Raw genomic sequence first — 23718 nt, 5'->3', positions numbered from 1 at the left:
AACACATAGTGACATGTCAAACAAACACATAGTGACATGTTAATCACCAGTGGATCATATTTTACGAAACTCAATTATAGTCGAACATGACCAAACAAACATAGCTATAATCATACATAGTCATACCACTAAACATAGCCTAACTAATATATAGAATGACTTTCATGAATAGATAGAATGACTTTCTTGAATGTTTATGGTTTAGCCAAAAATCAACCAATAAAATAAATTCGTTGACTTTAACCCCGCCTCTATTTTCTTTCCCAAGTCTATAGGTCTATTGACCAACAAGTTCTTTAAATCATTGACTAGCCGCCCCTATTTTTCCTAAGTCTATAGGACTATTGACCACTATTTTCGTTGACTGAACGCTTCAATAGAGCTTCGTTGTGCTTTCCTTTATCCTGCGTGAAAAGGGGAACTCGGGATTCCTTGGCTATGGCGGATGTGAAGACAATGGCGGTGATACTGATCGCGTTGTGGAGCGCCCTTGCATTCCAGAGTGCTTATGGGGATGGTGAATGTGGGAAGACTTCCGTTAGAACGGCAGCAGTCAGTATGGTTCCGTGCGTCGGGGCAGCCAGCGATGGCAACGCAAGCGTCCCGGCTCTCTGCTGCATCCAGGTGAAAAAACTCCTTTCCTTTTCAACGTGTTTGTGCGCAGTCTACAAGTATTCTCCCCCTGGACAGCACCAGGATGAATTAGTCCAGCGCCTGGGACTCAACATCTCTCTCGCCATAACCATTCCGAGACGCTGCAATCTGACCGATCTCCTCGCCCAACAGAAATGCGGGAGTAAGTTTCCTTCTTCCATTCTCATCTCTTCACCTGCAACTTCACCATGTAGCTTAGGAAATTCTGCACTGAATTATTTCATTTATCTGTATGTTTGTTTCTGCCTGGTCTGCAGATAACACAGCCTGATGAACAAAACATGGAAAGACAGAGACTTTGGTATTACCTCTTTCCTGCAATTACCTACCTTCTAAGCTTCACTGAGACCAAACAAGGTCAAACACCTATCTTCAAGTTTTACATTTCTGCACCTGCTTTGATTTAAATATGGATTGTTAGCATAACAGCACTCATTTCCAGCCACAGCCAAACAGATCTATATATATTTCTGCTTCTTCTTATAGTTGGGTCAAAAGAGATATTGATTATGTTAAGAGATTTTGGTTTGGCCTTTGTTATAATAATAATTGCATATCATTTAATTTCCTCTGGATTCAGTTAGTAATATGCATTTGTACTTGGGGTTTTCATCTGTCATTTAGGTTTCATTACATACTACCTATTGAGAACTTTAATCTTGCGCTATGAGATGTCTGTAATAAAGAAAGTTCCAGCATCAAGTTATTTAATATGCAGCCCAGGTAGGCATGGAAACAACGACAATTACCAGGGCTGTCAATCTCCTTTTGACAGAACACACAGCAGCTAAATGAAAGAGCACATATCATTTTAAATCCCAAAATTACACAGGTAAAACTTAAATAGGCACAGTTATAAACTTCATAGTATTCAATGGGCTTGTACTCCTGTAACATGTATAGCATTGGATTGCAGAATAAAAAAAGTTTTATTAGATTTTTTTATGGGATTGTAGATTTTAAAATATTTTCAGAATATGATAGATATGTTTGATTTAACTCAAAATCTATACTCAAAATTACACTCAGATCTATAACATCACCGAACCAAATACTCTTTTTTTCTCCTAATCTAAATTCGAAGAGCTTACTGATATAAATATGGCCACAATTTACAACAAGAATAATAAAAAACAAAAGTTTACTATACCTGGTTTCTTTGTAATAAAAAAAAAAAGTTTTTCTTGTATTTTTGCTGTGCCAAAGTGATAAAAAATGCAGAAGACAGAAGTGTAGATAAACACACGGGAGCTCACAGGTGCAGATCACCAGGAGCTCTACCAGCAAATGCATTCTCTCACCTTATTCATTAATCATCAGGAATTAAATAGATACATAGGCAAAAACAGATTCCTAATTAATAGGAACTGAATGTCAAATAAAGAGCAAATCATAACTACTTAACCTATTCTCCATTAATTTCTAACATCCCCCCTTAATGGAGAAAGGGACATAAACAAGATTCAGATGCAAGAACCCACGCTAGATTTGCACCTTCAAGAGGAATGAATGGTTGTTTGAGATCCCAACTAATGAATGCAAGAAAACCTAAATGGACAGAGAATATGGAGAGAATGAACGATGGATCTAGCTTAAATAAGAATGGTGGCTCATATTGTAAACAACGTGAAGCAATGCGCACAAGCTCAGTTCCTTCTTCTGTTGGAAATTTCCCTTCTAAGTGGGAATCCATTAGTAGTAGCATATTTTTCCCCATATCAAATCAAGAGCATGGCTGGGAGGAATGTGCTTTCCACTTAAGAGATCCAAAAGAACAGTGCCATAACTGTAGATAACGCTTTCAGGTGTGACCCTTCCAGTTCTTAGATATTCAGGAGGTGTGTAGGTAAGATTTGTGCTGTAGCTCTTTCCATCTCTGTTGTTTTTCATAAGCCCGAAGCATGAAAGACGAGGGTCCCCCTCCTGATCAAAAAGCACCCTGTAGGCATTTAAGTCAGGGTACAGGGGTCGGCCTTCATTACTACAATGCTCTAAGGCTTGAGCAATGTAAAGGGCAACTCTCAAACGCATAGCCCATTCCATTGTCTGCTTCTCCCAGTGAAAAAGATGTTTTACAAGTGTGTCATTAGGCATGTACTCTGCAACTAAAAGCCGTTCATGTCCTTTACAGCAATACCCTATTAAATTGACCAGTCTCTCATGACGCAGCCGCCCAACTCCCCAGGCTTCATCCACAAGTTGTTTGGCATCAGGCCAAGCTACTTTGGGAAACTTTTTCACTGCAATCCACCGATTGCTATCCATCCTTCCCTTATAGAAAACACTGGGAGCCTTCTCTCCACTTTCGGACACAATATTATCAGAATTGAAGTAATTTGTAGCAGCTCTGAGCTCCTCAAGAGAATACTCTGTGAATGGTGGAATAGAATCAGGTTCAGGATCATCTCCATTTTCTTCAGGCCTCGTGATTTCTACAACCTGTTCCTTGGGAGGGGGTGAGAGATAATGCCTTGAAGGGCAACAACCCATGCTTTTGTTGCGCAACTCTGATCCACGCCCAGTGAAGTTGAAATCTGTAGAATTGGTAACTAGCAGTACAGGCACCTTCATTCTCGTTGTCCAGTCAAGCGGAGTTCTCCCAGGACCAGGATGCCACTGACTTTCATTGTATTGGAGCCCTCTTGCCGGGGCATTCTTGCCTGAATTTGGCAGATCTCCCAAGATCCATTGTTCCAGGAAACACTGCTCACCTGGAAAAGAGCCTGCATCTTCTATACACAGATTTGCTTTAGCAATAGAATACTAAGACAACCCAAGATATGATTCCAGAGCAGACAACTGTTTGTCAAACTGTCTGGTGCCATCCTCTGTTTTGTAACAATCGTCTGTCCCACCATCGACCTCAATAGGGGTGTCCATAGGTTTGGCCTTAACAACATCATCGACCGGCTTAATGTCCACAAAGGCAGACTCATTTCCGTCTTCACATATAGAAGAAAATTCTAGGGTATTTATTTCTTGAGCCAACTTGTAGAGTCCGTCTTCATTTGCAGAGTTATTTGACGTCATCAAGGCTTGCTGAGGCGTACTTTTCACATCCAACTTGTAGAGTCCTCCTATGCAGATACCTGTAGCAATGGGCTTCATCTGATCCAACAAATCTTTAATAATGCAATAAGATTTAAAAAATTCTACCTTGAGGTCCTGATCTGTAATCTTGGACACAGAAATCAGGTTCTTCTTAATGCCAGAAACATACCACACATCAGATATATTTCTGATCTTACCATCAGGCAGAGTAACAAGGACATCTCCATGTCCCTTGATCTCGTACCCACTATTATCTCCAAGATAGACTTTTACTCCAGAGTTGGATTCTTTAAAATTTCTGAACCATTGCTTTTTACCTGACATATGTGAGGAGGCTCCAGAATCCACGATCCAAATATCTGTTTCATCCTCCTCAGTAGCAGTGTCACCCTCAGCCATAAATAGTCTAACATCCAGATTCTGATCTGGGTCTGTATCTGCATTTGCATCTGCCAAATGACCTGCATGCCTTTTCTGATTGTACCTCTCTTGATTTTCCTTCTTCTTGCGATAAAATTTAGCAATATGGCCTATCTTACCACAATAAAAACATTCAGGAGCAAAGTCATTTCTATACGAGGTCATACCTTGTGGTGTCATTTCTGATGTGTTGCCCCTCCCCTGATAAGCCATCGCTCTCCCTTTTGGCTTGAACTTTGTTATCAATGCAAGATCTGGATCTTGAGGCTTGAGAGACGACCTCCTTTCCTCTTCATGTAGCAGAATTCCAGTAAGCTCTTCAAAACTTGGGGGCTTTTCCCTTGCATTCAATCCAGTTATAAACATCTGATAGTCATCTGTCATACCGTTCATGGTGATTGTCACCAGATCATCATTTGCCACGGTTTGACTGATATCAGATAGTTTATCTTTAACTTCCTTTATCTGAGATAAGAATGACGAAACAGACTCATTCTCCTCCATCTTGATTGAGAGGATCTTCTTCCTGAGGAACAGGGTTCGGCTGGTGTTCTTGATTTCATACATGTCTTTGAGAGTTGTCCAAATCTCATTCGCTGTCTTGCAATCCCGAATATGAGGGATGATGCAATCTTTAACTGACAATTAGTAAGACCTTTGCTTTCAGCTCCCTTTTCTCCCATTCTTGAGTTGTTGCATTCGTTCCACCATTTGCAACAGTTGGCTTACCTTCATCACCGATGACAATGCTATAGGTATTCTGACCTTCAAGCAAAGTCTGAAGCTTAAATTTCCAATTTATGTAATTGGAACCATCCAATTTGCTGCTTTCATTTAAATAATCTACCATCTGAGAATTCATCTTGAAAAAAACAGGTTACCCCGGCAACTTAAAAAAAATGAACAACTCTCGATTATCACAACAATCCACCACTACAACACACGAGCTTCTCTGCTCGACCTCCCAACAGCCTCCACACTCAACCTTCGAGCTATCAAAACTGCGACCTCAGCCTCAGCTATGCAGGCCACATTGCGCCACCGAGAGAGCTGCCACCACGATCCGGGCTCAGAGGTTCACCACCCAATTCGAGCTGCCACCAGGATTAGCACTTCAATTTTGAGGAGCACGCAACAATGCACTTCGGCCTCCGCCAATGCACCACCGCAACGCTCCCAACAATTTCTACCACATGTAGTCAGACGGATCTCCTCCAGCAATTGGCTCTGCTTGCCGGTTCCTCCAACCACGGCAAACTTCCACGATTTAAAAAAAGAAAAAACCACTCAGATCATATCAGACCTCCCACGGAGAACACAATTTCAAAAAACGCTCCCACGGAAAGCACACAGGGCTTTGCAGCGCTTTGGCAACCTCCACGCAGCTCCTCCACGCAGTGGTTGTTCCACTAATTTGACCTTTGCTTTTTCCTGTCCCTCATTTCACAAGCAACTACAGCCACGGCGACCTCACCAGCACCAACGTGATTTTCCCTCTCAGATCAGCGATTTTCGGGCGCGATGATCAAAATCGTTGCAAGGGAATGGCCATTCAGCGCGTGGCAAAGGCAGGAACTATGGGAGGCACGACAAGCGCCACCGTAACCTTGAATCTCTGCACCAGATCCAACAGGCTCCCGATTTTGAGCTTGTGCATGCCGAGAATAGCAGACTCGGCCCCGAGCGAGAAGATATGAAACAAAGGGAGTATGCACAACCAAGCTGGATTTGTTAGAATGCACAAACGGTTGCAAAACCCGTGAACTTGATCAGACTGGATAGAAACCAGAGATCCGCCCCAATCCAGACCTTGAGTCTCTTGACAATGGAAAAAACTAAGAACTAATCTTTTATTTCCTCACAACACAGGTTCAGATCTAGCTCTGGTACCATGATAAAAAATGCAGAAGACAGAAGTGTAGATAAACACACGGGAGCTCACAGGTGCAGATCACAAGGAGCTCCACCAGCAAATGCATTCGCTCACCTTATTCATTAGTCATCAGGAATTAAATAGATACATAGGCAAAAATAGATTCCTAATTAATAGGAACTGAATGTCAAATAAAGAGCAAATCATAACTACGTAACCTATTCTCCATTAATTTCTAACACAAAGTTTTTCTCACTTTCCTCTGTATTTCCTTCTTTTTTTACCATTCTCTGTCTTTTTATTCTTTTCTCTCTGTTTAAACAATCGCACTATTCTACCTCTTCTTATTATTGAAAGTTCTACTCACTATTCTACCTTTTCTTATTATTGAAAGTTCTATTCAGCTTCTTTTTTCTTTTTTCATCTTTACTCATTGAGCCTAGAAGTTTATTCTATATTTCAGTATGATGTGTACCATTGTTCATCCGTCATCAAAATTGAATTGAAATTTTGCTCATATCCCTAAAATAAAAATTATGAAAAATCTAAAAATCACAAAATTAAATAACTGTACAAAACATTTAAATAATTTCCACTCATAAAAAAATTAAATAACTATAAAAAACATTTAAATAATTTCCACTCATAAAAAATTTGCCCCTGGAAAAATTGGATCCCTCATGTTAGATCCATATCTCTCATGTTAAATCAGTATTTAAGATGGATCTATGCTGGTTTATTCTAATTTCTTCTTCCTCTTATTATGTCTGCCATTCAGCCAGAAACTTACTAAAATTGCTCTCTTCTACTTCTTTTTTCTTTTTATTTTTCCTTATCCTATACTAATACTTTTTTGAATTATTTATTTATTTTTCTCCTTTATTTTTATCTTTCCCCTTTCTTAAGTCATGGCATTCCTCCATTGCCACTATTCTTGCTCTTTGGTTTTAGTTTAATTGTTCTATATTTTAGAATATATATATATATATATAATATATAATTTGTTTTAAATTGGATTAGATTTTATAGAATTATAAATTTGATTTGAGAAATTCACCTAATCTGTTTGTCCGAAGTCAATTAAAAAACAATTTTTAACAACCAAACAAATATAATTTAACGAATAATCTGTTTTTCCAAAGTCAATTAAGGAACAATTTTTAACCACAAGGAAAATATAATTTAAACAAAAATATTGTGACCAAATTCCAGTTGAACACTCCAAAATCTAGAATTTAAACAAAAATATTGTGACCAAATTACAAGCGTAAATCTCTCTGCCGTCCAAAAGCTGGTATCCCTATCTTTCCATTAAAGTTCGATGTCCCTAATTAACATCCAAGTTATAAGTCTCTAGGAATATTAATTAGTGTTTATAGAATGGTTGGGGATGTGCATGGCAATGTCCGTTGATGCAACTTCCTGAAAAAAAACTCTCCGTTGATACGTGGTTTGTTAACAGATTTTTTTTCACAATCAAGTGTTTGATAGGTAAGTGTTCGGATTTTGGCTCTGGCTAGGGTTAATAGTATCTAAGTGTTCATATTTTCGATTTTGGCTTTCTGGAAAATAAATAAATATAGGGAGGTTTTTTGAATGGTTAATATATTTTTGAGGAATTTTATTTTTAACAAGTTCCCGATTTATGAGATTAGTTTGTGATTTAAAAAAATGAAATTCAGAATACTAAATCGTTAAAATTTAGGAATTTTAATATGGGAAATTAATCAATTTCCAATCACAAGTTTGAAATTAATTATAAAAAATATTATATATATATATTTTTTTTCAGAGGAAAAATCTTGATGATATTATATTGAGTAAATATAAACAGCGAATACATATAATGCCTTATGAAGCTGGTCAGCAAACAGACCAAAAAGGACAGTGCTGTAGCGATCATATACAATAAAAACAAACCTTATAGAAACGGCCGACAGACAGGCCAAAAAGGATAAGAGCTATATAGGTCAGAATCGCTACGTCGAAGAGAGAATAATAGATCTATATGAGACCATAACATGTTAAACATAGAGGAGCTGTCCGTAAAAAGAAACAGATCAGACGAAGAGCATATGGCGAAAAAAAGATTGAGATCAAGATGGGTCGATCATAGCATAAATATGGGACAGAGCGGAGGAAATAGGAGCCTTAGAATCCTGGAATATGCATGCATTTCGCCATTTCCACAGGGTCCAGCATGTGAGAATAAATAAGGATCTCCATGTGATCTGTTGGTCCGCCCACATGTGAGTTAATTATAAAAAATATTATATATATGAGGTAATTTTAGCTTATATTTATATAGAATATAAAAAAATTTGTGTTGTATACTCATTGAAAAGCTTTAACGAAGAAATTATGTTTATTCAAACTATCTTATTCAAATTCCAATATGTATCTCTAACATGAAAATACAGATTCAAAATACAATGTAATTCTATATATAAAATATTTATGTTATTGAAGTATTAAAATACTATTAATCCTTTAAGTTTATCAATTTTATTGATGTATCAAAAATGAATTACATCACATCATAGTATATTCATTTTACTCTATTCACTCTACACACATTATATTTTTCTTTCCTAGACCTAGGCTTCAGGATTATACTTTGTCTTGTTTTTCTTGCTTTTCTTCTTCCAAACATCTTTCTTTGAGATGTTTCTATGGTTGAGAGCTCTAGCATAGTTGTTGGCTACTTGTTATTTTGTGAATGATTGTATTTATGGGTATGTTTTTTCCCACACTTTGCAGATGTCAAAATTATGGTTGAATTTTGTGCCATACTAATTGACAATTGAGCTTCCTCCCCTGATGGTTGAGGTATCACGAATTTCAGTTGGGTTTACACGAGCATTCTTGCATCGGGAGCCTTTTGATTATGAGAATTACTTGACCCGTGAGCCATAGTGGACACAGAGCCATTAGGTTCGTTTCGATCTTGTCATCCACGATTTTTCTTCAGGGTGCGAAGAGGTGTCTTGTGAATATGGGAAAACATTCTATAGGTGTCTGGGCTATTGGCAAGATCTATAATGAAAAGTTGTATTTTCATAATCCATCAGTTGGAAATAAACCCAATCTCCCAATTTAAGGAGGATTTTATCCGAGAATCCTTTACTGAGGTCCACTTCAACACAAATGAAAATAAATGTGTGAATTCCTTTCATAATATTTTACGAATCAATCTTAATTAAGCAACGTAACAAATTTCTCATTTCTTCTATGATAAGTGGATGTGTCAAATGGATGGGAAAATTGTAAAACCTCACTCATACTAGAGTTGCCAAAATTGACATAGATAGAGAATTATAATATAGAAACTAGGGTTGAAGGGAGAGACTGTATCTACCCCAAAACTAGGGTCCATAATAAAAAAAACCTTATGTCAGTCCTCTAACTTCTGAAAAATAACAATGAAATATCTTTTTAAGCAGAAATGTACTGTAGTATCTGATATCAATTCTGGTGAACTCACTCATTAAGAGCTGATGAAGAAGCCCAAAACCCATTGAAATGATGGATAAGCACTTTTTGTTCATAATTTGGGGCTATGCAAATAGATGCAATATTTTTCAACTCAAGAGAGGGGGTTTTAGCTAACTACTCCACCAAAAATGTAGATCTAGAGAGATCTTTAGGATTTGGCAAAGGAGGCACTGATTTTAGAACGACTTTAAGCGATCTTAATGAGGCTAAGGTGGATGCACCTCCCCTTTGGCTCCACCTCAAATTCTTTCTACCATGTGAATCATAACATCCTTGGAAATATCGTATTCATTGAGGAGTTTTTTATCCTGAAGTTGTCATTCTTCATGAATGAGTCAAAAGCATTCATGAGGAATGTGCATCTTCTCCTATACCTTTTTCACAAGCGAGAAAACAAGACCTAAGTTAGAAACCTACAAATAAAAAGATTCCCTTGAAACTGGTTTCACCCGGATGAAAAAAACTCTCTAGATTTGAGTTACATATCATTGTAAACCCTACATTTCCAAATCCTTGAACACTAACTATTCTTGAAATCCCTGAACAACAACCACAATAAATATTAAATTATTATTCTTTAAATATTTACATTTGTATTATAATAATTAAAAAAGTGTATAATAATTGATTAAATGGTATACAAACAAAATGAATATTAATAAACAAGTACAAAGTAAATATTAATAAAATGATACTTAGAATTTTAATTGCGGTTGTCTATAATGAGACTTTTTGGAAGCTTTTCCGGTGGGTTTTTCTGGTCAAAATCTGGCAGCAATTTATTGGAATCACAAGTTTGATAGCTAGTTTCTGCACAATCAAAGCGTCCCAGGGGTTTTTCAGGGTGCTGAATCCAAATATACAGTTAAAAAACCATTTTAAATAATACAAATCAGCGTTTAACCTCAATTTTTTCCGCCAGATTCCGTCACCAAATCTCCAAAAAGTGACATTATAGACAACTCCATTTTAATTTAACCAACACAGCTTAATCGACCAAAAATACACTACTGTAAGTAATTCAATTTATTAATAAATAATATACCAATTAATTAGTTGGTAAATAAGAATTACATTACTTAACTGATTAATTGTTTGGTAAATAAGAATTACATACTTAAATAATTAGTTTAGTAAAGTGAAGATGATAATAATTTTTCAATGAAATTCAATTTCTTCTAAAGAAATGCTTATGCTTTGGAAAATACCATGCCAAACAATTAAAGTAATGGGACTATATAATAGCTATTTCTTTTATTTGATAGGATGGGATAAACAGCATTTACAAGGGATCGGTTGGGCTTTGTAATCCCCTCGGGAATCAAGTGCACTGCCTCGACCCGGGCATTTCACCTGCTGAAGTCACCTCGCGTATAAGATCCGTGGTTCAACCAAAATATTTAAAGTATTTTGTTTTCAAAAATCAATTCGATTTTAAATTTAGTTGGATTTATGTTTTAAATTTTGAATTTTCTCGTCAATTTTGGTTATAAAAATTGGTTTGTTATTTGAAGTGTTAAATTTTAAAAAACACAAAATTCATTGAAAATAAAATGATTTGAATATCCTATGTTAAAGAAATTAGTATAATAACAATTCACTGAAAGACAAAAATATATTCCGAAATGATTAAAGTTAAGCACAATTAATACAAATATTTTTTTTATTAAGTCGAGAGGTTCATTCTACAACCCAGTATGATGTGTAATGGTGTCCTTCCTTCATCAAAGTTGAAATTTTGCTCATGTCGGTCAAAATAAAATAATAAATAAAAAAGCTAAAAAAGCAAAAAACAAAAAATTAAATAACTATATAAAACATTTAAATAATGTGTGCTCATAAAAAAAAATTGCAATTGAAGAAATTAGATCCTTCTCATCTCATGTTAGATCTGTATTTAAGATGGATCTATGCTAATAGCTAATTATATATTGGATTGTTTTCCCTCTTCAAACCAATATATGGTGAGCGAAATGTAACTAGGTTTGGTCTTCATAAATCTACTTTTGATATTTGTACTTATTGAAGAAATGAAATATTATTTTTATATTATTTGAGTTTCTTGCTCATTGAAGTAGGTAAGCACATGTTTAAGTGCTAATAGGAAGTCAAAATGTCAATGTATTTATGTAATACCCTTATAGGGCATGTTACACTATGTATAAAAATTGTATAAGGTCAAAGGAATACCTCCAACCAAGTGCAAGTCCTCTCCATGCAACAACATCCTCCAAAAGAAGCCAAACGATGAAAATAATGAAGAAATTGTCAAGTCGGCCTAAAGACATCATGTCGGCTTAATATCGGCCTAAAGGAGGGACAATCCTCTATATATAGAGGTTGTCCACTCCCTCTCAATGTCCAACAAGCAAGCTTTGAAATCAGCGAAGGTAGAAGCCGAGGAAAGTGAAGGAAAAGGCAAGCCTAAGGGTCCCCAAGACAGGGGAAGAAAGGAGGAAGAAGACCAAAGTGAAGAGAATTGTTTCTAGGGAAGAATACAGTCACACGTGCGAGATGAAAGAGGTCAAGTCTACGGGTATGACAACAGTGACAAAACAGTCGACAAACTAGTGTTGTTTGGGCTAGAAACTAGGCCTACAAGGCCTCCCAAGTCAAGCAAAGAAGCCTATCACTCTAGCAAAGGAAACATGACCCTAATTCTCTAGGTTTCCTAATACATGTGGCAAAACTAGGGTTGTTGTTCAGTTACATCAGTTTGCCAAGTCAAGCGAAGAAGCCTATCTCTATAACGAAGGAAAAAGGACCCTAATTCTCTGGGGTTCGTACTACACGTGGCAAAGTAGAGCTGTTGTTCAGTTACATCAGTTGGCAGACCTATCTCAAGAAGAATCTTGTTGGATCAAGGGAAAGGTGTCTCCTTAAGCAGAGAACATCTCTAAGAGAAAAATAAGCATATCTCATCAAGAAGCTCACATAATAAAGGTCTATCTCCAGACAAGCAGTAGAGAAGGAGGATGAAGTGTTGGGGAGTAAAGTGCCGAAAGGAGCAAGTCTATGTGTTGGGGATTAAAGTGCAAAATAGAGGAAGGACATGACTTGTGCTTGGAGGACATCATAGTCAAGGGTCTAAGGTTTGGAATTGATCAATACGAAGCTTCAATAAGAGACTTATTGAAGGGATTTCCTCTCTAAGAGAGAGAGGTTTTGGCCCTGGGAGAGAACCAACATCTATGTTCTTGTCTTTATGGTTTTGGTAGCAGTTTGATGAAACACACACACTAATAAGAAGAAGAATATCAAGCTAAGATAATTGTAAAAGTGCTTCATAAATTGTTATAAATCATAGAAGAATCATAATATACATCATTGCCCTTGATTCTTCAACATGTTATTAGAGTTAAGGTGACACATCAAGGAAAGGGCATCTCAAGAACACTCATCAAGGAAGAACATCTACAAAAGTTGAAGCGTCTAACCAAGAAGGTCTACCATCTATCTTTCATCAAGAAAGACTATAAAGCAAGAAGAAGAGCCTTACACAAAGGCACCTACAAGAAGAGCAGATCAAAGAAGGACCTACATCTAGCTACAAGTCATCAAGAAAAGCTCATCATCAAGCAAATCCCACTTGGAGAAAGCAACTTGAAGAACATCAAGATCTAAGGAAGGCAAGCCATCAAGTCTTCAAGGAGAAAGAAAGTCTACTACATCTCAAAATCTATCAAGTAAGTATATGTCCCCTTCTGAATATACATCAATGTCTTTTTGCAAGGAAAGCAATAAATTGGTAGGTACCAATAACTTTCTTACATGGAAGAAGAGGAGTGATTTACTTCTTAAGGAGAATGAACTCCTAGAACACATCAAAGGGAATGTTACTATTCATGCTAAGGAAAAAAACTAAATCCTTAGCCAAGTACAATAAGGATGAGACAAGAGCTCAAAGCATTCTAATAGAATCCATCAAAGACTCTCTCATTCCTTATGTCTCCAAACTTGAAACATCAAAATAAATCTATGATAAACTAGTAAAGATATTCTCAATAAGCACAATTGGAGAAGAGATATCTCTTTGAAATGAGTTATATAAGATGAAGATATCAAAGGAAGGAATAACTCCCTACTTCATGAAGATCTCTGAGATGAGGGATCAACTTTAAGAGCTAGGGGAAGTCAAGTCTGACAAAGAAATGACAACTGTAGTACTCAATGCTCTACCTGAGGATTTGGGAAACTTCACATCAAGCATATATGCCAATAAGGAAGCCACCCCACTAAGTGAAATGTGGTCTCTATGCAAGATATAGGAAAAAATACTTAAAGCAAAGGGAGATGTAGGATCAAAGGAGCAAGCGTTTGCTACCATGGGAAAGAGAAAGGGAAAATTTGGCAAATTTGGTCCACAAAGAACAAACAACAAATATATGTCCAAAATCCAATGATATGGATTCCAAGAATATGGACACTACAAGAGGAATTTTCCTAAACTAAAGAAGGACAACAACAACAAAAGAAAAAGGGAAGAAGCTCATGTGACTCAAGAAATGAAAGAAGAAGACAAGAACAAAAATAAGGAAGATCCTCTGGATCTCTACTATGACTAAGTCTACTTCTTTACTTAAAGTCTTCTTTCAAAGTTCTAAGTAGTATAGGAGCATGTAGGAATAGAATAAAATTGCATGGCTAGAAACATCTTCTATATTCTACAAGCATGATGTACATAGAGTTCGAAATATAAATAGAACTAAATGCATGGTTATAAATATCTTCTAGAATATAGGAGCATGGTAGATATAGCTCAAGATATTCATGTAGAAGGGGCATACCTAGAATAGGACCTCATCCACAATGAAAGAAAATTGATCATGATTAAGAATCTTAGACGACCTCCATCATCAAGAGGAAAGAAACATTTGCAGGGTAAGAATCTTCAAGATCCTATGATGGAATCTTCAAAAGAAGATTCATAAAAGTAGATGTCTCATTGGGAGTCCCAGTCATGGGATTCAATAAAATGATGATATGCAGGCAAGCTAAGATGAAGCAAGAAGGGCCACACCAAGGAAACCCAAATGAAGCTAAGATGATCAAAGGAGAATCAAGATGCGGTATGTATGCATCAAAGTTTAGTCATGTTATCATTTGTATATTATTGAGTCATGGCAATAATTATATGACATGATCAAGTAGGAAAGAATATCTTTCACCAATGACATGCTCAAAGGCATGTACTACAATGTAATGAAGGTAAACAAAAGGAAATACTCATATAAGAACTTGTATAAGATTGTTGACTAAGAAGAAAGAAGAAATGTTGACTAGTTCTAGAAGAAAGCAATGAAGAAGTGCTCTCACAAGGAGCAAAAGGTGGTTGATAAATCTATCCATGAAGAAGCAAATGAATAAAGAGATCAAGTATATGAAGAACACCATGATCACAAAGAATCACTATCTAACAAGATCCATAGAAAGATATCTCTTGAAAGTAGGCAAGACAACTTTGACTAAGAAATAAAAAGATCAAAGGACCCTTGACACCTACAAAGGCCTTGGAGATATGAAAGGTGTCGATAGCTGATTCTATTATACGAAGATGTCATGGTGAAGAAGCCATCCAATAAAAGCACCATTTAATGTTGAAGCAATATCAGGATGAAGTCATGAAGGGCTACTAGATCAAAGCATGGGAACAAGCAAGTACAAAGAAACATCCATGTGAAGAGTAGTCCGAAGCATAGACAATCTGACAAAGAATGACTAGATGACAAGGGAACCTGACATATGACAAGAATGCCACTTTCCACGAAGGAAGCAATGACATGACAAAGCAGGAAGGAAAGTGATAAATGGATGGTGCCCTACTAAGAAGAAGTTCGACTAAATACTTCATGACATCAAACGAAGGAAGGAGATCAAGCAAATGGAGAACCCACGAAGAAGAAGTTGTTGATGAATGGACAAGTCCCTAGCTAAGAGGGAGTTATAACAAGTTCCCAATTATAAAGGAATTTGGACAAGTACCTTGTTAGAGGATACTTGGGAATGTCTTCCTCAATTAAGGGGAAGAGGTAGACACAACATTCTTGTCTTCACTTGGGAAGAAAGAATGGGAGGATTGTGTAATCATCTGGCATTTGATACTCTTTTAGGATGTGTAGGGCATCCAAGACAAGAGTAGGCAAGAGGAACGATATTCCTTGAGGGTTGGGAACCCAAGATAAGAATAGTCCTAGAAGGTCATACTCAATGAACACACGAATAGGTATGTACCTTGAGAGACAATGAGTAAGGTGTCTATATGTCATTGGTCTCGGCAACGTTGTGCTCTAATCTATTGAGAGATAGAGTTGTTAGTCAAGGCATTGTTGTGGAAAATAATGTTGGTTGTTATGATGCTATAAGAGATGTATTGCAAATCTAGTTTCTCTTATGTGAATTCTTCAATACTGAAACATAGCCAAACACCTTGTAATGTTGTATGAATACATTCCTAGTTAAGAGGGTGTGTTGAAGAAAATGTAACTAGGTTCGGTCTTCATAAATGTACTTTTGATATTTTTACTTATTCAAGAAAGGAAACATTATATTTATATTATTTAAGTTTCTTTCTCATTGAAGTAGGTCAAGCACATGTTTAAGTGCTTCTAGGAAGTCAAAAGGTCAATGTATTTATGTAAGACCCTTAGAGGGCATGTTACACTATGTATAAAAATTGTATAAGGTCAAAGGAATACCTCCAAGCCAAGTGCAAGTCCTCTCCAAGCATCAACGTCCTCCAAAAGAAGCTAAACGATGAAAATACTGAAGAAACAATCAAGTCGGCCTAAAGACATCATGTCTGCCTACTATCAGCCTAAAGGAGGGACACTCCTCTATATGTAGAGGCTATCCCTCCCTCTCAACATCCAACAAGCAAGCTTTGAAATCTGGGAAGGTAGAAGCCGAGGAAAGTGAAGGAAAAGGAAAATTTAAGGGTCTCCAAGACAAGAAAATAAAGGAGGCAGGAGATCGAAGTGAAGAGGATTTTTTCTAGGGAAGAATACAGTCACACGTATGAGATAAAAGAGGTCAAGTCTGCAAGTGTGACAGCAGTGAAAAAACAATCCATGAACTAGTGTTGTTTGGGCTAGAAACTATGCCTACAAGGCCTCCCAAGTCAAGCGAAGAAGCCTATCTCTCTAGCGAAGGAAAAAAGACCCTAATTCTCTAGGGTTCCTACTACACGTGGAAAACTAGGGCTGTTTTTCAGTTAGATCAGTTTCCAGACCTATATCAAGAAGAATCTTGTTGGATCAAGGGAAGGGTTTCTCCTTAAGCAGAGAAATCTCTAAGAGAAGAAGAAACATATTTCATCAAGAAGATCACATAAGCAAGGTATATCTATAGACAAGCAACAAAGAAGGAGGACGAAGTGTTGGGGAGAAAAGTGCCAGAAGGAGGAAGTCTATGTGCAGAGGATTAAAGTGCAGAATAGAGGAAGGACTTGACTTGTGCTTGGAGGAAATCCTAGTCAAGGGTCTAGGATTTGGCATTGATCAATAAGAAGCTTCAATAAGAGAACCTTACCGTAGGGTTTTCCTCTCTAAGAGAGAGAGGTTTTGGCCCTAGCAGAGAGCCAACATCTATGTTCTTGTCTTTATGGTTTTGGTAGTAGTTTGATTGAAACACACACACTAATAATAAGAATAATATCAAGCTAAGATAATTGTAAAAGTGCTTCACAAATTGTTATCAATCTGAGAAGAATCCTAATATAAATCATTTCCCTTGATTCTTCAACATTATCATCCTTTTTTCCATTGGAATTTACAAAGTTGATATTTCTCCTAAAATTTGGGCTTGCCAACCATTTTTAGTTATTAGGTGTTTTTTTATGATTCTTAAATGCGCTTTTTTCTTAAATGTAGTTGATTCGTTTTTAATTTTCTTTAATATATTTTCAAGAAAAATATTTAAATGATAAATGTTTTTGGAAGAAAATAGGAGTGGAGCATTAGGTGGTTTTTTATTAAATATGTTTTTTATAAGCTTTATTGTATTTTATATCTATATCATGACTTAGGATCTATTCTCAATGTTAAGTGAGTTTTTACCAATGAAGAAAGTTATTAGATTTATCAATTGCATGGTGACTAGTTGATTAGAGTTTCCTATAAAATTCAAGTCTTTACTTTGTTGCTAATTTCCCAAGGTCTCCCCTCAAAACCCTAGTTGGCAAAAAGTAAAGTTGTTTTATTAATAGACAATATCACTCTACTAGAGATTAGAAATAGAGGAATATTTTATGGGAATATTCCTTTCCAATATCTCATTAGGCTCAGGTTTGATCTCAGTTGGCTAACATTTTCCATGACTATTTATATTGATGAGTAGTTTTTTTGGACTCAGATCCTAGATAGGTCACTAGAGACTCCTTTAGTATTTGGCATTGTTTGAAACTATTTGCCTTATATTCATTGGAAACACAATTGCAAATGCGTTTTGATGATAAGGTCAATTCTTCAAATATTTTTTTGTTAATCATAACACAATGATATATATATATATATATATATATATATATATATATATATATATATAAATATATATATATATATATATATATATATATATATATATATATATATATATATATATATATATATATATATATATATATATATATATATATATATATATATATATATATATATATATATTCCATTGGCTATGTATTGATTTACCCGCATTTTCTAGGCAGAGATGAAACCATGGTGACAACATTGAATTATTACCATTAATAATTTGATAATGCATATCAATGCTGGATATGGTTCTCCCAAAACCATCCCCAAGATATAAAAAATACACCATACTCACAATCCATAGTAAGTTTATATATTACACATGGCCTAGTCTCCAACTGTTTGGGAAACGTGGCTACGTTTTGCAATGTTTACCAACATTTTTGGCCTCTCAAAATGATTTGTGTAGTAAGTTGTGAAGGAGATATTATATATCTAAGCAAAATTAAGGCCATTCTTCTTCCTACAGGGCCCACATTTTCTCGTTATTCGAGAATGCTCACATTTTTGCAATCTGTCATTATTTACACGTTCGCATCTTTGTATTCCGCATAATGAAAGCCACCTTCACATTGATTTCATTCGCACCTTCGTATTCTTCATAATCAAATCCATCTTCACATAAATTCATCCATTTATCCAATTAGTTTTCACTGTGCATTATGTCGAATTTGACGAATTATCTATTGCGATGGTAATTGTGAATCTTGGTATTGGAAGTTAAACAACTAAGGTAAGGGGGAGGGGGGGTTGGACAAATATGCAGGGGAAGGAGAAAGGGTGTGTGGAAAGTACGAGAAGTGAAAAGTGTGGAGGGTAAATAAGCGTTTTCATTGTGGAGAGTGCGGAGGTGGAGCCAAAGTTTTTATTGTGTGAAGTTCTTCTTTGCACTCCCTTATCTCCACACATGTCGCCGCCCAACAATGTTTCTTATAATTATAATGAAATAGTAAGAATGGGACAAATTAAATGCAACATATTGTATATTTTATTTACTTGTCTTTGTTTTTAAATATTGGAGAACTAAAAATGAAATAACAATGTAACATTGGTAGCTCTGACTTTGTTGTGGAAATTTCATATATTTTGAGTTAAAAGAACCAGATTTAGATACAGGAATGAGCTTAGATCATGTTTATAGGGCATATACATGTATATCTTATTGTGGTTATCATTTATTCTCAAATTCGCAATTGAATTATGTTCAAGAAAATAAATTTGATTCAATAGTTGAGTCTATAATAATTAAATTGTTTTTATGTTAAAAAACTTGTTGCTTGAGAGAACTCTAGTGCACAGATGATGGATTATTTAAATGAGATAGATAGAAATACTCAAGAAACCTGTGTCAAATGATAAGCATAGGTACAAACTTGGGCCAAGGAGAGGGGGTTGAAAAAATATGTGGAGGAAGGAGAAAGAGTGTGCGGAAAGTGCAGAGAGCGGAGGGGCAAGGGCCAAGAAAATATCATGCCAATAGAAAAGAAATAACCAAAGAACCACATGCATATATCATGCATCCAAATCTCAACAAGGAAATCACACATGCAACTTGTTACCTGCAATGAACTCCAACTGTAGCTATTGATCCAACCTTCTTTTTCACTGCTCACAATTCCTTTTCTTGTCCTTCACTTGCTTCTCCCCAAGTCTAAGTGAATGCTAGGATGAACGTCTTCATTATGAAGAGCGTGGAGGGGTAATGAATGTTTTCATTGTGAAGAGTGTGTAGGTGGAGTTGAATCTTTTATTGTACGAAACGATTCTCCACACTCCCTTATCTCTGCCCATACCTCTTCTTCACGCCTCCTCACTTTGCACATGTGGTTGCCAAATAAGGTGTCTGAGAATTATAATAGAATATTAAGACCTTTTGATACATTGTATGAAATGAAAAGGTGTGGATTAATACATTGTTCGGAGTTGGGAAACTCATATTGAGAAAATACTTACCAATATTATATATTAGTTAATTTGTCCGAAGTGGAATGTGTGCAGAGGTGAAGGTTCATATATTGTGCAATTATCCCTTTGTATAGGTGTGGAAGAAGCTTTTATTATGCAAGATATAATGATATGGGAGAAGCGCAATAAATCGTTTCCTGTACAAATTAAAAATATTAAAACTTCCAACATTTTTTTAAGTGCATGAACGAATGCATAAATAGTTATTTTGTTATCTCAAATTAATTTAAATAATAGAAGCAAGCCAAACATTGTGCAATATTATTTTTTGAATAATGATGCTGAGTTTCCACAGTGCGTACAATGAAAGGTTTCTTCTCACTTTGCTATTTCACACAATGAAACTAAATACATCATGATAAGAGGTATATTACACTTCATTTAACATTGGATAATAAGCATTTAGTTAACAATTATGAAATGACACTTAGTATTCTGGAAGCTCAAATAAAATGACTCCACGTAGGCATAGTATTGGGGACAGTTAAGCGACTATCCAAAGTTTTCATGTCTCAAACTTTTGTAATTCTTTTTCATGTAAAGTATTAAAATTGTTATATGTTTTAATCATTTAAAGTTATATGGAGTGAAAACATGCCAAAGAATCTTTAATTCTACTTCTTCTGCATCTTCGTACTTAGAGCCACTGAACATAGTTAATAGTTAAGCATGAAAAAGAGACTTCATTAAGATTAGATATTAAGTTTATGTTTAAAGTTAAAATAATTTTGTGTCTATGGAATAAATTTTCGTAGCTCTATGTGGAGGAAGGAGAAAGGGTGTGTGGAAAGTGAAGGAAGTGTAGAATGTGGAGGGGCAGTGAATGTTTTCATTGTGCAGAGTGCACAGTGGAAATGAAAGTTTTCATTTTACACAATGTTGAGGGGCTATGAACATTTTCATTGTGTGAAGTGTGGAGGTGGAGTCAAAACTTTTATTGTATGAAGTTCTTCTTTGCACTCCTTTATCTTCGCACACACCCCTTCCCTACACCTTTACACTCTGAACTTGTGGCCACCCAATAATATGTCTTATAATTATAACGAAATATTAATATTTTTTGATACGTCGTATGGAATGCATAGGTGAACATTCATGTTGTTGGGAAAAGTATCCAATACGGAATGACCCTATCCCACTCTAAGGGTGATAGTTCCTTAGCAACAATCAAAGCAAAGCTATCTGAGATTACTTCTTTATGAGATGTAAAAGAAGGGAGAAAGAGATCCACTAACCGATGTCTTTCGCTAATGGTTGATCCAATCTTCTCTCCTTGCTGCTTGCCCCCAGCTCCTTGCTCTTTCACTGGCCCAGCTACACCAAGATCCTGCAAAAAGGCAAGAGAGGGAAACTACAAGAAGCATACATTCATAATTGATTCAAGGATTAGAATAAATCAAATACACAAGTATAACAATACACCATTGAGACACATGCATATAGAAAAACCTCAAATGCTTTATTAATGGAAGAAGTAAGGTTCAGGAAGTGATACAACCATAAGAGGCCCAATCCAGCATCACCTTCCCAGCAGAAAGAAATCTCCTCTTCACCTCCTTCAAAGCAAATCACCCAATAGTTCTAAACTCAAACCAACAGCAATTCTTTACATTCACAAGATTCCAGCCTCCCTAGACCTCATGAGAGAGATCTATATATAGGAGTTTTGGAGAAAGGATGAGTCAGCTTGACGCTAGCATGAAGCTGACTAGTGTCCTCTCTCACTTTAGTTATTCTTTAGTTCTTGAGTCCACTTGGAGGTTCTTGCTTCCACTTGGAGATCTAGAACCTCTTACTCATCACCAGTCAAATTCCCTGATCCAAGTGTCATTTTGGAAGCTTCCTGGGCATTGACACCTTGAGGAATGACTGTGCCACATGTCCAAACTCGCCCAGCGCAGGTAGCCTTCTTTGCAGTTGACATTCAACGCAGGTAGACAGTGGAGCAGTTGACATTCAGGGCAGATGCTCAGTGGAGCAGTTGACAGGATCCAGAATTGCCTTGTTTTTTAGTGTTTTCAGGTGGAGAACTTTTATTCAGTGCTGTGGTTTGCTGACCTTGTTCCTCTAGGGGTAGGAACAACATGTTTAGGGACTTTGGATCCCTTAGATTATGGACATTTCATGCTTCATGCTGTAAGGCACAAAAATGTCTATAACAGTTGCCCCCTAAAGTATGAGGTCGTTTATCGGGTGAAATGCTTTATCAGGAGGATCCGAAGTTCATTCAATCGCTGAGAGGTGACCTGTAATAAGATACAATACAATACATTATTTTTCATACTGCTTTCATGATCTAGCTGAGGCGGGCATTCCCATGCTCAGCTTTATAAATTCATTTTGGTACATAGAACAGACGATCGTCTGATGGTAGACTGATAATTTTGGTGAAAATTATCATCCTTTGAGTAGGATGATCATCTGCTGCAATGATGTACATGTCAAATGTCTTTATATTTCCTGAATATATATCGCAGCCCGGATGGATGAAACTAGATCCGGGGTCTTCAAACTCGTTCGATCTTCACTCTAAGTACAAGTCGATCCATGTGAGAATTGCGTTGAAGTCGAACATGGAAAGACATCGCTTGATTACCGGTCAATGATGTAAACCGTTAACAAGCGCGAGAGGAATCACCGATAATGATAATGACCCTCAAGGTACTGCAGTACAATTCACGTGGTATGAATAAAGGACTTGGCGTCGAACACCACGCAAAATCTTTTGGTCGAAGGTTATTGATGTATACCTGTCGCCGGAAGTGAGAAACTTGCCATTGAGGCATGCAAGCTTCAAAGTACTGAGGGGGTTGTTCCTAGATCAACTTCTTGGATAATGAGTTGAAGTCGACAAGAAGCGATCCGTCAAAGGAGGGCCTTAATGAATCCCACATCAGTGACACGGAACGGAGCTAATGATTTTAATGGAGGTGAAAACAATCTGTGACATATGATTCAGGGTGGCGGTCATGAATGGATGAAGGATAATGTATGGCAGTGGATGGGACACGGTTGACTCTTTCTGAACAACATCTCTTGAACATATAATGACACTGATGCGATGGATCGGTAGCATTACCCCAAATGTGGATGGTTTGGCGAGACCATGGTGATGAGACCGGTGAATGAAACAACCCAACCCGATGTGGTACGGAGGAAAAGTGTCATGTTCAAGAGCGACTTGCTACCATTAAAGCTTTGAGGTTCTCCCAATTTTTCCCCAGTCATTTCTGACCAGTACCTCTTTATTTTTGTCAAGCTTGAGGAGGATAACATATGCTTGTTCTATAACCTGCCCTTCGGGCAAGCCCATCGCTATGTTTTAACGAGCCTAGCGATAGGGAAACTCGTTCTCGTCTAAAGACAAGTTTGTCGCCATTTAATCATTTTAACGAGTCTAACGACAAGGAAAACTCGGTCCTTTTCATTTTTAGAGAGTCTGAAAAGGTACAGAAAGTTAACTCCAAAATTCCTTTTTCGTCATCTAATCCCTTAAGTCCGAAAAAGTATAAAACAATACAGAAGGGATGAGTTTTCGATAACTTTAACGAGCCGAATAAAACAAGCGCTCGACCTTTTTGTGCAATAATCCCTCAGGTCCAAAAAGATTAAAATCTAGAGGAGGGATAGCTCTTCCGGTCTTTTTAACGAGCTGGAAGGCCAAAACTCGGCAAACTTTTCATATTTTACGAGTCAGTTGAAAAGAGCTTAAAGAAGACTCGTCTTTTGAGGAAC

General features: G+C 36.6%; 1 protein-coding gene and 1 pseudogene across 1 annotated transcript; one reads left to right on the top strand and one right to left on the bottom strand.

Annotated features, from left to right (window-relative positions):
- The first annotated feature begins 370 nt into the window (after nucleotides 1-370).
- On the top strand, nucleotides 371-1229 carry LOC149234195 (uncharacterized). The gene is made up of 2 exons (XM_089371790.1): nucleotides 371-796; nucleotides 912-1229. Exons 1-2 carry the CDS (start codon nucleotides 439-441, stop codon nucleotides 923-925), a joined length of 372 nt encoding a protein of 123 aa, XP_089227916.1. The 5' UTR covers nucleotides 371-438; the 3' UTR covers nucleotides 926-1229.
- Nucleotides 1230-2089: 860 nt separating this feature from the next.
- On the bottom strand, nucleotides 2090-3144 carry LOC149234194 (serine/threonine-protein kinase BSK1 pseudogene; annotated as a pseudogene).
- Nucleotides 3145-23718: the final 20574 nt, after the last annotated feature.

The sequence above is a fragment of the Pinus tabuliformis genome, chromosome 8 (genome assembly GCF_031772625.1).
Source record: "Pinus tabuliformis cultivar Carrire ecotype Pingquan chromosome 8, CPIR1, whole genome shotgun sequence".
NCBI lineage: Eukaryota > Viridiplantae > Streptophyta > Pinopsida > Pinales > Pinaceae > Pinus > Pinus tabuliformis.
The sequence above is the reverse complement of the archived record's forward strand: the minus strand, read 5'-3'. Positions and strand labels throughout refer to the sequence as shown.

Bases quoted from the DNA above. Each gene is read 5' to 3' on its own strand.
- LOC149234195 (XM_089371790.1), top strand. From the start codon at position 439: ATGGCGGATGTGAAGACAATGGCGGTGATACTGATCGCGTTGTGGAGC.